General features: G+C 36.5%; 1 protein-coding gene across 4 annotated transcripts in view; it reads right to left on the bottom strand.

The window, feature by feature from the left end:
* The window catches only part of CCSER2 (coiled-coil serine rich protein 2), a 68,975-nt gene that overhangs the window by 28,988 nt on the left and 21,825 nt on the right, over positions 1-18,162 (bottom strand). For all 4 annotated transcript variants that reach the window (XM_082053734.1, XM_082053736.1, XM_082053737.1 and 1 more), the window contains 3 exons: positions 10,927-11,017; positions 7,209-7,371; positions 6,353-6,548 (listed from right to left, as the gene is read on the bottom strand). In XM_082053734.1, coding sequence (XP_081909860.1) covers positions 6,353-6,548; positions 7,209-7,371; positions 10,927-11,017 — 450 coding nt within the window. The remainder of the gene's footprint in view (positions 1-6,352; positions 6,549-7,208; positions 7,372-10,926; positions 11,018-18,162) is intronic.

Here is an 18,162-nt window from a genome sequence, read left to right as displayed (position 1 = left end):
TCAAAGTGGCTTATAAAATTCCAGCAAAGCTGGAGTCAGAAACCATTAGAAAATACCCCAGCAAGACTCAGAAAATCATCCTAAATTTACTAATAGCTACATAAAGGGAACAGGTGGTTGCAGGGAGTGGGAGGGGGAAGAAATCAACACAAAAACTCCCTTCAGACATTAGAATACTCAAAGACTACAAGGCTGCTCTGATAAAAAGCTTTAGACTAACTTTTTGAAGACCCATGTGAAGAGGTACAATTCACCATCACTCTAACATTTCAGTATTTATCAGCATGGTGCCTCTACACCAACTCCAGAGGAATGTCTAAAGCTTTACAACTGTGATATAAAAGTAGCCTGATTTCATGCTGAATATTATTCCAGCTTCATATTGCTTTTCAAAGGGTATCTGCTGAGAAAAGCAATACCAACTTAATATTCTACAAACCAGCTGATTTTTTTTGTTTCAGGATTAACTCAGTGAGAGTTACATATCCAAATTTTTAAGTGCGCATGTAGGTAAAATATGTAACAACCCTTTCTCCCCTGAGTGTTAACACCATCATGCACCTTTTTTCCTCTGGATAATTTTCTACATGTCAAACACTTTTACATACCCGTGTTACAGTCTAAATTGAAGCACTTTATTATATTCCTAAGTCTGCATCTGTCATTTTTAGTCTGCCTGAAGAAGAGGAGCTGGAGGTTATGGGAATAACGCTCCATCGTGGCTGTCACGGGTACACCACAGTTCACCCAAACAACCAAAGTGAAACCTGCATTTTTGAGTAGCTGGACTTAACAGGCTCTCATACCAATATTTTACAAGTGTGAAATCTTTAGTATGAATGACACACAAATCCTGGTGCTCACTTCACCTTACAAATTCACCAAAGAATTAACTTGCTGCTTTTGGTAAACAGAATACTAAACATTGATTTTTATTCAGTGACACTTCTTCAAAAATAATCATCTGTACCAAATACAAGTATTTAGTGAAGAATGGCCTAATAAAAAACCTTTTAACCTACTGTGCTGATTATTCACAGCAGCAGTTTACCTGCTATATATTGTTCGTCTGAGAGCACTGCTATGTTTCTGCTTATCAACAGTTCAGCAGCTCAAAAAAGCCACATTTGCTTGGTTTTGCTCCTATCCTCGAAACAGTTACCTGTTCTCATTTTATATGCCTCTGTTTTAAAAATTAAAAACCAAAACCAACCAAACAAAAAAATCACAACCAAAAGAAAAGTCAAGCTCTGTGACTAAATACATCATAATTGTCCCTGGAACATATTTCAACATTGTAAGCATGCACCTTCTCTACAGCACACAGATGATGCAGTGTTCTCACTGCCCATCCTTTCCATCTTCCCTTTTCCCCTTGCTTTCTCTGGGAGACATTACTTGCAGGCTTCAGTTTAAAGCACTTGAAAACTGAAGAAAAATTGTAGAACTTCTAGAATAACAGAAGAGATAAATGGTATTCTCTCTCAGAAGAAATCTCTCATATTGTCTCAAAGACAACAGTTGTTTTCACTATACTGGCATATTTTAAATTCCTCTTTTCCAAAAATCAACCCATTAGAAGCAAATGCATTTTCAGCAGTTCTCTTGTGGTTCTCAAACAGCAAAACCTGCATTTTAACATGGAGGATTTAAAAAAAATACACTATTAATTGTGTACTACCAATTTCATGTTGAGAATTCTTTCCACATTCCAGCACCTATAGTTCATTAATATGTTGAAAAACGATAAATGTCTCTAAAGTTTATCAAGGCTTATTAAAGCAGGTGCTATTTACCTGCTGACTGCTTGGCATTTTGAGTGTAGTTTCATTCAAATATTGCTACAAACAAGTGTCATGCAGCTTCCACTGCCTCCAGTCAAACAGTTACAATGATAGCCCAACAGCTAACTAAATGTTTAAACTTAAAGTTTGCCAGTTTTATTTGCTATCGTTCTTTGATTTCTTTGTTTCTGTTTTTTTCAAAGTACAGTTAAGTCACTAAGAGGAACTATTTTGTGGCTAAGAAAAAAACAACAATTGTAGGTGCAGTTTACACAACTTCATACATGACACAAGAAAACCTTTATTTAATTAATTAAATCATTTTCTTCCTTGTCCTCAGGCTTCTTATAACAGATAAATATATCTGATAGATCTCATCAGATGCAAAAAGAAAAGAACACAATGAATGTGTACTTCAAAGGTACACAAGTGACTTACTAATCTAAAGCCTCAGCAAAACACATACTGGTGCATTTAACAATTTTGCACTACAGACATTTTTTCATTCATACCTCTTCACACAAATAGCCCAGTCATATCTGGTAAGTTACAATGAAGATTTGTGCTCACAAAATAGAATTTATTTTCCATTCACAAAAGGTAAGCCAAAAGGAACATTTTGTATAAAACTTGTCTCCCCCAGATAAAAGGGCTTCACAGATCTCAGAGTTCTGTGAACCGCTTCATGTTTCAGTCCTCCTTGAAATATCAGTAAGTGCTTATCTGAGACAAGCCAGGGCGGTTCTGAATCACTGCTGCCAGTCTCCAGAGGAAACTACCACAGAGAATGCACAATCCTTGCCTAGATCAAAGGCACCAGGCCATCAGAAATAGTACAATTCTTGTTTAAATGAGGATATTCTAACATATTAGCCTTGCAGCCTCAACCTAGAGTAGCAAGTTTGAGAAACTGAGGAGGATAAAGAAATTTTTGAGATCAGAATAAAAATTATTTACTATTAAGCATGAAAATGAAGTACCTTAGTCAGCATTTTAAAGGCATTAACATTTAAATGTCAATTATTACTAGAGTTACACATCCAAAGCATTTCCTTCTTAAAGTTAGTGCTCCAGTTAGGCATTAAGAACATTCACCAGTAGTTCAACATCTCCCTGTAAATAATTACAACTGCATTTAGTGCAAGAAGAATGTACATTTTTCACTTCATATAATGCAGTATAACATTATTGCAAAAGCAAAGAATATTTACTACAGCGAACATTCTAAAGAACTCTGCATGAGATGGACTCCTGTTCCTGATTTCACTGTTAGAAGACACAGAAAGCTGGCAGTACGTGGGGAACAGCAGACAGCGCGGCTACTGTACTGCTGGCAGTGTTATCCTGTTCACACCTCCAGAGAAGACCACACTACTCAAATAGCTACTTAGTTTTCCAAGCAGAACTGGGAACACAACACCCAACCCATGCTGTTGCAGCTATGCTGCTAGTAATGTTCAAGATAACTTCTATATGGTTATGTGAGCTACAGTCACAGCAATGAATCCAGTATAGCACATCATGCCTCCTTAGGAATCTGCCAGGTATACACACTCATTACATGCTATGCTCTACACTAAGTCACACTACAGTTGATTAGATACTTGTATAAAATTGAATTTAATTACCATACCTTACTACTCTACTATAACTGTTCCTGTGAGACCTCATGCCTAAAACCTGACTACAGTCACCTTTCTATCTATCCATATTAAATAATTTTGCTTTAAAGTCATAGAAAAAGGTAACACTTATACATTTAAATGTATAATATAGGTGAAGCAAACGTAAGAAATTCTGCTTTCTTTACTAAAGCTAGCATTTGAAAAAGAGCTGTGAAAAATGCAGTTGTGATTCGTGCTAAGATGTTTAATATTTACAGGTATAACCAAATGAGGCACGGACTCTGAACTTGGAAAAGGGAAAGGTGGTTAAGTTCTATGTAAAAAGTTATGAAACTTGTTTAGGAAGTTATATTGATAGAGCGAACTAACATTTTAAGGGTTAAGCAACTATATAATAAGGGCCTACTAACAAGCTAACATTTTAAACCACATAATTAATATCTAGTTTAGAGCTGTATGTAAATAATTGTGCTAAAAAAAGCAGGACTTCATTAAATGCCGAGATAAGAAGTTTTACAGCACCAGCTGCAACCTTGAGGAGACAAGATAGCCAAGATTTACAGCAAAAAGGGGGCGCCAGTCTGGTTTCAGTCGGTTCAGTAGCTTGGGTTCCAGCCAGTTCCTCCTAATGAGCCAAAGGTAAAAAGTCCACTGTGACGAAGCTGCAGGAGCCTTCATCCAAAGACCCCTAAAGACCCTTCCTCAAATTCACCAAGTGACATTGCGCAGGCGCAACAGGGGAGGGTCAAGGAGGGGAATATGTAAATGGTTATCTGAGACTCATTTTAATAAGAAGCGGGAAAGGTCGTGAATATGTATAGGCGTTTCTGGGGTCATTATGAATATGTAATACCATACTGTATTTAAGCACACTTCTTATTGTTAAAAGTGTGCGTGTTGGGCGGAGTGAATCCCCCGCGCACCCAGCGCTGTTTTGCTTATGCTCTAATGAACACATGTTTAAAGAATACAATTAAGGAATTGGATTAAACTTTGTTTATCCATAGAAAAAGCGTAAGTTATTTATTTCAGAGCTAACTTGCAGCTTGCTTTTTAATAAGTGGCCTGACACAGAATCCAGACTGAGATCAAGTCCTAGTTCAGTGTTCAGACTACTAAAGTTCATGTAATTGTTTTCAAAATTACATTTCTGTTCTTCACAGTAAGAAAAAAAAAAAAAAGAATTCCAATATTTTTATTCATTTCTGTCATTATAAAGCTCAATATTTTCAGGAAAACTTTAACACTTAAAAATAATGAAACAAGTTTCATAAAAGTTTTACTCTAATTGTTTAGTAAATAAGGGTAGTAAAGGTCTAAAGTTTTCCCCTCTGCAGGTTAATTTACTTTCACATTACTATTCATATTGTTTGATTAAAAGGGTGGATAACACAGGAGAGTAGAAAATAAACATTCAGAAGCACAGTGTTAAGTTTTGGAAGCAGCGAATCAAAACAGAGGGTGGTTAGATCAGGAACATACAGAGCAGTATGCGTGACACTTTGAAGGGAAGAATAATACTTATTACAAAACACGTTATTACAGGGAGGGAGAAGATCAATATTTTAGCGAGAGAAGCAGCAAATTTTGAAGAACATGTTAGGAGTAACTGTTTCTTCTGTAAGTTCTTTTCAAGAAACTTAATCAGAGCTATTTGAGGCAAGGATTATATTCTGTAGCATTTTAGAGAAGTCTATCTAGTATAAACTAGATCAAGATTTAAACCACAATATTCTGCAAGGCCACACGCTATTTGGCTATAACGCAGACACCTTTACACACTGAACTACACATACACAGATTATCTATCTAGTTGCTTAATTATCCTTGTGTTAAAGGCATTAAAAGCTCTGGATAAAAAGTTCTCTGCTATCTCATGTACTAATTGCACGCTTGAGGCTGTTGGGTGGCACAGTTCTGCAGTCCGCTACTCAGACATTAGGCTCTAAAAACACATTTTCCCTTTCTGACACCACATTATTTTTGATACAATTGTATTTCTGATTTTGTCAGTGCAAAAACATCTCCAGGATTCTCAGTTACCATAGGAAGCAAACCATCACATTTCTAAAAGGCACAGTCACACCCTGGAATCAGCCTCAAGGTTAATTTGCTTTTTGTTTTGTTATATTTTGTTTTAGTGTCTTATTTTTAGGGCAAACTTATTTCCATTAAATTATCCTGTTAGAAAAGAACAGCACTTAATCCAGTATGAGAGAGAACATCATAAAAATACTTTCCAATGCTAATCTGTATATGCCTCCAAAGAAAGTCTGATGGGCTTTTAAGGTAGCAAAGGCGTTTTTGTAGCTGAAATCCCATACTGCTGCTGAGTCATCCAGCATTTACCAGCTCCCACAATTTGCCAAGTTTCAGGGTGAAATGAAAATACTCTTTAAAAGCTTACGGCAATTCAGTGATTTCATACACTAGAAAGGTTAGATTTGAGCACTTCCAATAGACATGACCCAGCAGGATTTGCTAGGCTTCTTGTCAAAACACACAGCAAACATAAAAAGAATGAGGAAAACAAAGCCTTAATAAAAAGCTATTAGCACTGACTTGCTGAATACAAGGTTGATCAATGGGATTGATTTCAATATTTTTTTTGATATTTTGGTTTTTACTCCCAGCTTTTTAGGATCTTAAGAAAAAGCTTGTCTTCACATCCACTGCTTTTTTTGTTTGTTTTTTTTAATTTCACATTATTTTCCTCAGAGAAGCAGAATAACAACAATTAATATTTTTTCCAGTCTGTAAAATGCCAAAGAAGCAGAACAAGAACTATTTTAAATAGCAATAAAAAGTGCACACTTTCTTGAACACTGTAATTCAATGTATAAAGGAAATTACAATAACCTAATACAGCCAAACAGAACATCAGCCCATCTGGGCTTACTCTCCAACATGCTTTACTGCTTTTGTTCCATTTAAACAGCTCACCTGGTGCAGTAATCTCTTCAGTTTCAACAACTGAGTTTTTACAGCTGTGCAGTCTTGGACCATGTGCCGAAGGGTCATTTCATCAAGCATCACAGTATTCTCCGTTAAGCTCACCAGCTGTCTAGGACCCTGGTAAAAATTTGGTGCTCCATAGCTTTCAAAGTGGCCAACAGGAGACTCTAGGTAGTTCGATCCCCTAAAAAATGCAAACAAACAAACAAATCCACCAAAGCAAAACAAAATTAAAACCAAACCAAACAAATACATTGATGATAAACTAGAGCTAGAAGAGCATTTAGTACGAGAGAAAGTTTTAGGTAACATGGAGTATATGCTGTGGCATAGAGCAGAAAATAAATAAATCAAAGGCAATGCTATTTCACTTAAATGTTGGGCTTTCCTTCCCACTTGCATAAATCTCTCGCACACTAACTACAGTACCCTAAAACAGATGCTCATTGGGATTTCTAGAAAATCTGTCATTCAAGCTAGCCTATAAGAACTACAGGATTACATTTAAAAACAAAATAATAAGTAAAAAGCTGTCCAAACTTACAAAGTGCAAGTAATAAGACAGTGTAATGTTTTTTCCATAGAACACCTATAGTAATTTAGTCAAGCATTTATAATACTGTATAAACACAAGTAACAAATTTTACAAACTGTGACAGAAACAGGTTTTGAAAGGAAATTGTTATAAATCTCAGCGATGCTCCCACTCAGACACGCTATTTATATTTAGACAACTATTCTGAAAACGTCTTGTACTCAGTATCACTTGAGATCCTGTAGCGACAAAAGAGATTTCTCATTACAATATTTCAATCATTTGGGAGAAGACAGACAAGTCCTTTACCTGTTCAAATCATTTTTACCATGGATGTATTGATCAGTATGGCCAAGATGATAGTGATCCTGTGCATTCCATCGCTGTTGTGGTGCTCTTTTCCAGAATCCTTCCTGATGTTGCCTAGCATTTCTGTCTTGTCTGTCATAACGGCTCATATTTTCACATTCCTCTACAGAGAACATAAAGGAAAAATAAAAATTATAAAGTCTGTTCCTAAGATCTTGTAAATAGAACATTTACTATGTGGTGGTAACTGATCCAAACAAGTATGCACTTTAGAACTGTCAAGCAGACTTCTGTAATGATGTCACATTTTTACCAGCATATAAACTTGTTACAAGAATAAGAGTAACCTGTAGCAGAAACTACAGAATTCAGCCTTAACAGTATTTTTGGTTTAAGTAGAAAACTATTTGGAAGAGATACAGCTATGGGGAAAGTAACACTTCCCTGTCCTTCCTAGTGACAGTGAACTTTAAAAAGTTCAAACAGATAAACACAGAAAGACGACATTTTAGAAAAAGGCCAGTACTTTGGTCCAAAACAGAACAGTTTCATTACTTAAAATACACGTCTATCTCATCCTATTAAACTTGTTTGCTTTTTTCACTTGAGAAACATTTAATCTTTATTTACCTAGACAACAAGCATGATTTAAAAACAAGTAAACAAAATCTCTTCAAAACGCTAACCTCTGCAAAGCAAAGCAGATTCCACAAACTTCTTAAGGGAACAAAAGCTATATTTGGCAACAGCTTGTAAACCACTAGAAACAAAGCCAAAACAACTGCTGTCCGTGCAGTCAGACACAGCAAAAAAACAGTCAGAAACTGCTGTTCTGCCGTGGCACTTTCTCCTTCACTTACCCAAGGAGTTTTTCCTCACATTGTCAGTCCTTTACTAGGAGAGGAACTCTACACAGGAGAACATTGTTTGACTCTGCCCACTCGGCCCTAGTTGCGCACCAGCCGCTCGCACTCAGGCCTTCCTTCCTGCTCAGCTCAGCCTGCGTGAGGCTGGGAAGCCAGCCCAGATTTTACCCTGTGGCTTCAAACTGCTGCCCTCACTCCCTGCATACTTGTTGAGCTAGAACTGCTTCTATTCATAGCGTCACAGTGGCACCCCAGACTCCAAAGTGAAACCAGGAGAGTTTCCGGAGACCCGGAAAGTCTTCAGAGGCTGACGTCAGTGGAGTCACATGTAATTACAAAAAAAGTGTTGGCAAGAAGTGTTGTTAAATATTATTACAACAAACACTCATATCTTCAATCCAGTTTAGTTCAGTAACCAAAAAAAACCACAAAAAAAACAGGTAAATAAACTTGTTAATGTAAAGTAACAGGAGACTTATTTTCCTTTAGAAACATCCTTCTACATAACACGTGAAAATTCAAGTGGGCCTATTCAAAATAATCCCTCAATAAGTTTATAAATAATTTTATTATGATGATTTTCAGCTTTGGAAAATGAAATTGAGACACTGAGTAAAGACACATGGCTATTAACAAAGAATAAATTTTACTTTTTTAGGTGGTCATGTTTACTTCAGGGAAAGCCTGGCGATGGCTTTTGAATTCTTCTTTAATTCTTCTGTTTGCTAAAAATGTATTGATTTCCAGATATTAAGCAATTATAGCAGAGATACCCAGTGTATGCCACACTTACCTGATATGGGAACCAAACTTTAAAAAAAAAAATGCCTAAAATAATGTTAGTTAGCTAATATTGATCTCAAATTTTAAGTTCCTCCTCCTGAATCAGCAGTTTACACAGCAGATTGTCAAAGTCACAAAACATATTCCAGCTACACAAACATTGATACTTAGCTCTGGAAGTGGAAGTAGATTTAAGTTTATTATATTAATGCAAATAGGAAAGCAGTGAATTAAAAACTTTATTTCACTTGTGTCTAGATTAAATGGTAAACATCACCTTTTTATATTTTTGTGGCAAACACTCACCTTTAAAATGCATATATTTTTAACAGTTTTTAATTTAATAATTTGAAATTGAATTACTGATGCAGATGCAGGACTTGTTTGATAAACAAGGAAACTTAAAATAAATTAATCTACCCTTTAAAATTGCTTCTTAGTTTTCCCCAATAGAACTAGAATTACCCTTATTGAAAAAATATTCACACAGAATCACACAGAATGTCAGGGATTGGAAGGGACTAAAGATCATCTAGTCCAATCCCCCTGCCAGAGCAGGAACACTTAGATGGGGCTACACAGGAAGGTGTCCAGGCAGGTTTTGAATGTCTCCCGAGCAGGAGACTCCACAACCCCCCTGGGCAGCCTGTTCCAGTGTTCTGTCACCCTCACTGAGAAGAAGTTTCTTCTCAAATTTAAGTGGAACCTCTTGTGTTCGAATTTGAACCCATTACCCCTTGTCCTACCGTTGGTTGTCACCAAGAAGAGCCTGGCTCCATCCCCGTGACACTCACCCTTTATATATTTGTAAACATTAATAAGGTCACCTCTCAGTCTCCTCCAAGCTAAAGAGACCCAGCTCCCTCAGCCTTTCCTCATAAGGGAGATGCTCCACTCCCTTAATCATCTTCATTGCCCTGCGCTGGACTCTCTCCAGCAGTTCCCTTCTTGGCCACAAGGGCACAGTGCTGGCTCATGGTCATGGCTCATTGCCTAGGCTTGGATTGTTATCCATTCTGGAAATCTAAAAATGTAAAAAATAAGAACTGTACACCTATCTGGGCTGAAGAGTTGAATACTAGCACCATTGTCAATAAGTGCCTTTCACACAAGTACTTCGGAAATCTTATTCTAAGACATAAAACATTAAGTACTGCACTTCCTACATGCACACTGTTAAAACACATTGTGCCACCACAGTGGTAGATGGAAAACTATGCTCCAAGCTGGAGCAGGCAGCTGAACAGTACACAAAATAAGGAAAACCTTTTTGCTTTCAGTGCCTGTTTGTACAGGGCAGGACACTACACTGCTCCACATCCAACCTTTCTGTTCATTTGAAGATATATCAGCCTCCACTGAACTTGGAGGTAAAGCTAATACCCATATTCACATGGCAGTGACAATTCTTACAACAGGAATGACCAAAAGCGAATGCCTTTGAACTTTTCCAGGCCAGGATTTGAGAAAGTGTGGCAATTATTTGCCTTACCTAGTTGATTCTAGTCCGGATTTGTATTATTTTAGTAGCATCTACATACCACTATCCTCCCTGTGAAAAGTTTGCGGGCATCCTCACTGACAACAAGAAAAAATACACTTCAAATCTTAAGGCTTCTGTTACCCTGAATTCTAGAAAATATATTAGGAGATATTGTCGTTTCATAGAAGAAAACTATTACCTCAAAAATAATTACACTGTCATTCACCAAAGCTGAAAAAAAATGTTCCAATATTTTCAAATATAGCTAAAGCATGAGACTGAAGGACTAATTTGAAATTTATTCTACTAAAATAACTTAAGAAACTAACAGTGTGCAGCAAGGTTGCATTTTTATAAAAGGCAGTTAATTTCTAAATTCAAAATCCTTCAAATGCGAGATTTGTATTTGGGGGAACAAAAATGTCACATCACCTACATTTCAGAAAAGAAAGAGTTTTTACTTAAAGGAAAAACAATTTAAAGAGTGCTTTGGTTTATTAAAGCAGAAGTCAGAACAACACAACCCAAAAATCTCTGAAGCCCATAATGCAGTTTCACAGTAACGTTGCTGGGCCAATTTACTGACCTTTGTCATGAGGCGAGTCCTCAGGCAGGTCAACATCAAGCATGAGATCATCATCTTCAAGATCACATGAATCAAGATTATTCAAGATATCCTGTAAGAAAGAAAATGGGAGATACAGATGTTTTCACAATATTTCATTTACCCTACTGTCATAAGTTTATTCCAAAGCTTTGTTCCATTGTACTGTACAGATATCCAATGTTATCAGCAGCTTCCTCTCTTTAGAGGTTGAGATCAACCTTACCTGAGACGATGTGTACCTCGTGATCACAACACAAAGTAAGCCTAGGGAAACTGTTCATGGTTATACAGCTCTAACTCTTGAGCTCTGTTTTCACATTTACCATAAGAAAGCACAACAGCTTTAATGCCCATGATCAGACTCAAGCACTTCACATCTGCCTCTTTTCTAAGAGCAGAAATGCAGATATTTCTTAGGTTTGACAGCTACACCTAAAGATGGTTCTCATGGGACCAATACTGAAAAAAATTACCCAATATTAATTGTTTTACTAATTATTTCTCAATGGATAATAAAGTGATCATTAAATACTTAACTGAACACTTGAACACAGACTACCAATACACTGCAAAACAATATTAATTTGGAAAGCTATCCCTTTGCTGGCTCCCATTTATTATATTCACTTTGTCAGATGTGTAAGTGAAAAGAACACTAACAGGCATTTGTTTAAACTGTTGCTCCAACTGTTTTTCAGCAGTCTTCTTATAGTGTTCACTAAGGACCACTGTAATACAAACGGTGGAAAGAGCCAAGTATATTTTATTTTTTTTTTGGTGACAAAACATTACAGGTTCTGCTTTTCTGCAGGGGAAGTTATTTATTGACTTAGGAGGGAGAAGATGAGGTTAAAATAGTTAATATGCACTTGGTAAAACATGAGCAATATAAAAGAAAGATGAAATACTCCAGACAGAATCACCTGCTTTTGTTATATTTCAAAGTCTTACCTGGATTATTTTGTTTGCATATAGAATTCTAAGTATTTACAGGAAAGAAAAAGAAAATATACATATCAGGGCACTGTGAATAATAAAAAAAAACAACAATGGAAAAGCTTCCCAGAGAAATAGAAGCCATTTAAAGGAAACATGGATTCAACATTTAGGAGAACAAACTGCTTGTATATATTTACTTCTTTTTGTTCCCATTAATTTACATTTTTCCAGAAACTAGAAGATTTTTAACTAAAACCTATTTTTAAACCTATTCTGCAAAATATAGGTGTGTTTGAGATGCAGCTTTGGCTATTTAATTGATAAATTGTTTCTAAGCCATGCTTTGATCTTTCAAATTAATATGATTAAGCATTATTTTCTTCTATTGCAGGAATCTTAATGAGCATGACAAAAGTTACAAACAGTGACCACAAACATATAAGAAAGCTGAAAAAGGTTTGAAATTGCTGTGCAAAAGCATTAAAAAAAGCACAATATAAAAGTGTAGTATGCCAGAGTATTAACAAATAAACTTAGATAAGCCAATTTACTATCTTTGTATCAGAACTTCAGAAGTTTAATGATGTCAGAGAAGGTCACCATTTGAGATGCCAAACATACTTTTCTGTCAGCAGCACATCTCATTATGCTTCCCTAATTATCCATCCCTGCAGCACTGAGGCAGCTCCATGCTACCAAACACAACTGGGAATATGAAACCTTTGTAATCCCTGGGACAGGTGGGAAAATTCTATATTGGATGGCTTGGAGCACTTCCCAGTGCCATCTACCAGGGAAACGTACATGTCAGCAGTGTCATCCTGAAACAGCTAAAGCACAGGCTTCATCAACACGTTATTACATAGAAAACCTATATTTAAAGACTTCCATTGTTGTTCTTACTACTGTATAATGACCTGAAGTTAACTACATGGCAGTAGTTGTGTTAATAATGTGTGCTTAACAGCACCCATCATCTGGGCAAGAAGCTCAAACAGAGCAGAAAATAAATACTTCAAAAGTACATCAGGTCCAACCCTACAGAATACTACATATTTCAACAATTATTAAAAGTTACAGTAAGAGAAGTATCCTATTTTATTCGTATAGCTGAAAAGAAAAATGCATATTAAGAGGGCCATGTAACTTCACAAGGCCTAGTTAGCACTAGATTTTCAAGGTGGTACAATCTAGAAAGAGATTTGGGACAGTGAAATCCCAAGTCAAACTGGAGTTCTGCCCCCAAGCTCTCCCTCCAGAAAGGTTTTCAAGTGAGCACCGGCAGCAGCCCTTTGTTCTCCTACTGCAGCGAACCAGGAGAACCATTAGGTGAGAAATGGATGATCTGTGACTACTGGTGTAAGAACTGAGTGAGAACCCCAACAGCAGGGAACCCTCGTATTGCATAAGGATATGGGAGACTATTTTAAAGAGAGAGGCAAAGTTAAGGCTGGCGAACTATTACACCACATTTAGCAAGGTCACGTCAATGTTGTGCAATGTTGTTCTTTCTATAGTGATTGTACTTTGCTCTTACCGAAGGTTCACCAAGCACACACCAACAGCTCATCTACAACAGCTTGGGTTTTCTCCCTCATTTGTAGGAAACAGAGTCCAGAATCTCTTTCTCAAGAAGGATAAGAATACTAAGTTCTTAAGACAAATGCTTTGAAAACTGGGGTACTGTAGAGCAACTACTTTTGTTGAAACTGAACAAGTTTAAAGCTCAGGATAAATTCATGTCCATCACAATGAACTGCAGTAGCAAAACATTCTTTTTAAAAAGTTCAGTTCCTAAAAATTCCTCATGCTACGTATATCATAAGCTTTCTCTCGCACTGAGGAGCAGTATTTTTCAGTCCACCAATTTAAGTTCAGTGTAGCTTCCTATTGAAACACAGGCATGAGGCCTGATTCTCAGCTTTCCCATTTCTTGAGCTAAGTATATAATGCAACTAAAAATAAATTACATTGTGTCCAAATTAGAAGAAGGATAGATGTCAACGCTTCCTCCCTATTAAACATAAAATATGTGGACCAATGAAAGCTTATGACACAATTACACTGGGTTTATATGATTTGTTGTGTTTTAATATTTGAAATGTGAAGAAATAGTTCTATTTTGCATCTGAAACTGATTTATGTCTATAGTGTCAAAATGCATTAAAAGTCTGATGCTTTACTAAAGCATACTTTTGCAAATAAATTCTAGATGTGCTTTATGCTCTGAAGACCTACCAGCTTTAGATGCATGGAACTCTACAGATATTTTCATACTTGTTTTCTATGCAGTTGCATATGCTGCATCTCTTCTAGTGAGATGTTAAAAACTGAAGATTTCAGGGTTTCCATTGTAAAAAATAATAATAATAAGAACAACAAAAAAAAAAAGATGAAAAACAGGCCACAGAAAAAAGGTTGAACAAGCACACAATAAGCATGAGTAAAGGGAGAGAACCATGGAAGAATCACAGGAAGTGAAGAGTTCAAGGGCAGTACAGAAATTAACAGAGCATCATTTCAGGTACATGAAGAATTAAAAAAGGAAGTAGCTTTAAAAAAAAATAATAAAAAAATAAACACCACCAAACACTAAACGGACTGGGTAAATCAGCCATCTGGAGGGCAGCTAAAGGATAACTGCAAAAGTCAAATACAATTCAAGGCTGACAGCAGAGGGAGACTTCCAGGGCCTTTTTTCAATGCTATTTTCAACATTTAATAACACCCCAGAAAGAGAGAGCGATAAAGAAACAGAAATGCAATACAAGTCTCTAAAAAGGCAACATTAAATAAGAACTGAATAGAATTGCTAAGTGAGGCAGAAAACAGAAGACAGGCACCCACTGCACACTGTAGGGCCAAAGAGAAAACCCCACTGTAAACAAAGGCAGAAGAAACCACACAGGGAAGAAAAAGGATAGAACTCTGCAGAATACCAAAGACCAAGAAGAGAGTTGTTTTGAATGTTGTACATTGCAAGTCACATTAAAGATAACTAAGCCAAACATCCAAACCAGTAATTCATCATTTTGTTTGAGCTCGGTAACAGAATGTTGCTGTGACAACGAATGCAACAAGAACTTTTTTCTGAAAATCCAAAACATTATATGTTTAACTATTAGATATAACTATCCTAAATAAAGATTTAGTGTTCTTGAAAACAGTTGTATAGAGGCATTGCGTGTTCTACCTAGGTTTATTGAAAGTAGATAGGAAATAATTGTTAGTTTATTAACCACTGTATCTCAAGAAGGAGCTATCCTTGCTGCCTTTTTATTGTAATTATAAAATTAGACATCAGACTGTGTAAGAAATCTGAAATTCAATAGCAAGATGAAGGGAGAGAAAGAAGAAAATGAGAAATATTAAGTGTTCTGCTGAGACTTCACCAATTCCTAAACAACATCACTTTCCAGACAGATAGCACAGGTTAAATCCCACAGCCCCCAGCCCCATTCCTTGGCTGCCACTTAGCCCTGGTAACAAACCTGCAAAAAAGAAACTGAACAGGGTGGGGAAGCGCTTTGGCCATATTTCTGCAGAATTCCAGCAAAATTTAAGAATGTTTTCTAATTGTTTATTTTTTTCAATAGGCAAATCCTCTCAAGTAGGAGGTTTTGTTTTCCTGTTGAGCACAATAATGGAAAGCCAGCAGCAGGGGCAAGCACAACCAGTACCACAGAAGCAGCAGAGGCTGGGGAAAAACAGTCCTTGCTGCTCACTGCTGCCAGTCACCCTTCAGAAGTAGCCTATTCATACCAAGAGTTCAGTGTTACTTTTACAGTTTAACTTCAAATAATGGAGCTCTGCACACTATAAACCAATATGGAATTGCTACAGATACTCTCAACTAGCGTAAATAATTGTGAATTATTTTCATTCCATTGACTTGCACTTGCATGAATAGTGTGAGGCAGAGCTGAAAGGCAAATAGGGAGGCTTTGAATACTCCCAGGTAAGAAAGGAACCAAACCATAACCTCAAAATTCAGAGGAACGCCATGGGCAGGGCTGCCAACCAGGTGATCAGTTAAGTTTCACAGAATCACAGAATGTTAGGGTTTGGAAGGGACCTCAAAAGATCATTTAGTCCAATCCCCCTGCAGGAGCAGGAACACCGGGATGAGGTTACACAGCAGTAAGTTTTAATTATAACCTAGCTAGATTTTTGGGGTAATCTGAATATGACTTATTACACAACACTAATGTGTTCTATTCTTGCATAATCAGTTTAATATACTTGTTTCTAATTAAAACCAAAACAATCCTCAAATACCCCCTAACTATTTTCAAGGAATTCTATTTTGACCAATCTCTATATGAACTAACAACACAGGAAATATCCTGTCACTTACTCGTGCTGTTGCAAAAGTATATTCTCACTACATCATCCTGACACATTTCAACAGGTGTGAACCAAGAACATAGAAACACTGAAATGCTGTTTACTCAGAAGCACCTCATATGTGGAAAAATGATGCTTTGTTAAATTGCCAGTCTCAAGAAGGACAACAGCTAGAGTTATGAGGCCATATCAGATTGTAGTTGGTATCAATATGGCCTGAATGCAATGTTAAGTGTTCCTGAAAAGAAATTAAAGTGCATCCATACTTTGAAATGTGGGGACAGTAAGACTGAAATTGGGTGTGCACATTTCATCCAGAGAGACTAAAGCTGTGTGTGCTACAAAAACAATTGATTGCATCATGTATAAGACACTGCCTCTCTAAATTTCTGATGCTTTGCAACAAAATAATTTTGAAAAAGATTCAACACCAATGTTCTATAACTTATTAGGACACAATTTTAAGTAAAAAGTAAAAGTGAAAGGAAACTGTGTGCCAGTCTAGGTTACCTATAAAATGTTCAGAAAGCCAGTTAGATGGGTTAGATGTATGTCTCAATTTGGTTTACATATTGTTTTAAATGCTTTTCTTGTTTACACTGAACTTTGAAAAATACTCCAGCTTTAAGACCATTGGTCTCTTTGGTCACATACTTACCTACTGATTATGGTTTGAAGATTTCCTATGAGTAAGGAAAACAACATATGAGACTTGAAAATTCAGCAATACAGCTAAATGAAGTATACTAGAGTAATTCTGAAGTCTTTTTGTCATTGAAGAAGTGATGGTACTTGATAGAATACAGAAAAATAAAAGGGAGTAGCCATAAACCCACACTGAAATGTAACACTGCATATACAGTTACCAATTCATACAGGAAGTGTCACTTACAAGCTTACAAAATAAAAGAAGTGTTAATTACAGGAAGTGTTAATTTCTACCAGTATTTTTTCACATATTTCACACAACACCACATCAGCTCCTGCTCTCTCTCCACCATACAAATTTCAAGCTGTGATTAACAGCTACAACCAGTGAAACACAGAAGGACAAGTGAAGTTGCCTTACTTGATTCTACCAGCCAAAACAGCATGAGAAAATTTACTTTGTCAGTTCTAAATCAAGCAGCTCCCAAAGGCATATATGCTTCCCCATCCCAAAGGAAAAAAGGTAATTTACCATAAAGGTTTGTTCCCAAAATGTCATGCCTCTCAAACCAACATCACAAGAGGTTTGTGCAATGCAATATAGTCATATAACCTCTTAATAATAATTGACAGCAGGGATATGGGCATCACACAAGACAGACAAATTCCATCTCATTAAGTGATGCAGTTTCTCACTGTCTCCCATTGCTCTAACAGTTAAGCTCTGAACTAAGACTAGAGTGGTGGTGGGAGAGTAGACGGTGGCAATTTTCATTCTGAAGGCAGTAAGTACCTCCAAAATCACTGTCTCTGCCTTCTCGACACTGCCTTTCTGTGCCAGGAGCAGAAACCCACTGTCAGCAAACTCTGCCAAAAGAACTGTTGAAGAATCCTGCTAATATACTGAAACTGCTCTTCGTTTGGTATTAAGACAAGTAATAATACATTCTGAGTTATACATAGCAGTTGCACAGTTTTCTACCAAAAGCTTAACTGCAGATATGTTAACCAAGGATGCTCTCCCACTAATTTTATTTGTCCACAAATATTATCTGTTCATAAGGGATACTAATTGCAAAAAGGTGACACTGACTTTTGACATTTTGAAATCAAAAAGAAGTAATAATCTAATGGTTTTTCTAAACATATTTTTTAGGCATAACTGAAAGCTTTTTTAGAAAGTTAGTATATGAAAAACAAATGCCAGATCTTTCTATACTTCTGCTACTGGAAAAATGAAAGCAATTATATCAACCTAATGAAAACTATGAAGTTAGAACA

The sequence above is a fragment of the Streptopelia decaocto genome, assembly GCF_964273445.1.
Source record: "Streptopelia decaocto genome assembly, chromosome: 5".
Lineage (NCBI taxonomy): Eukaryota > Metazoa > Chordata > Aves > Columbiformes > Columbidae > Streptopelia > Streptopelia decaocto.
Note: the sequence above shows the minus strand (reverse complement) of the source record. Positions and strands in the feature narration are given on the sequence as shown.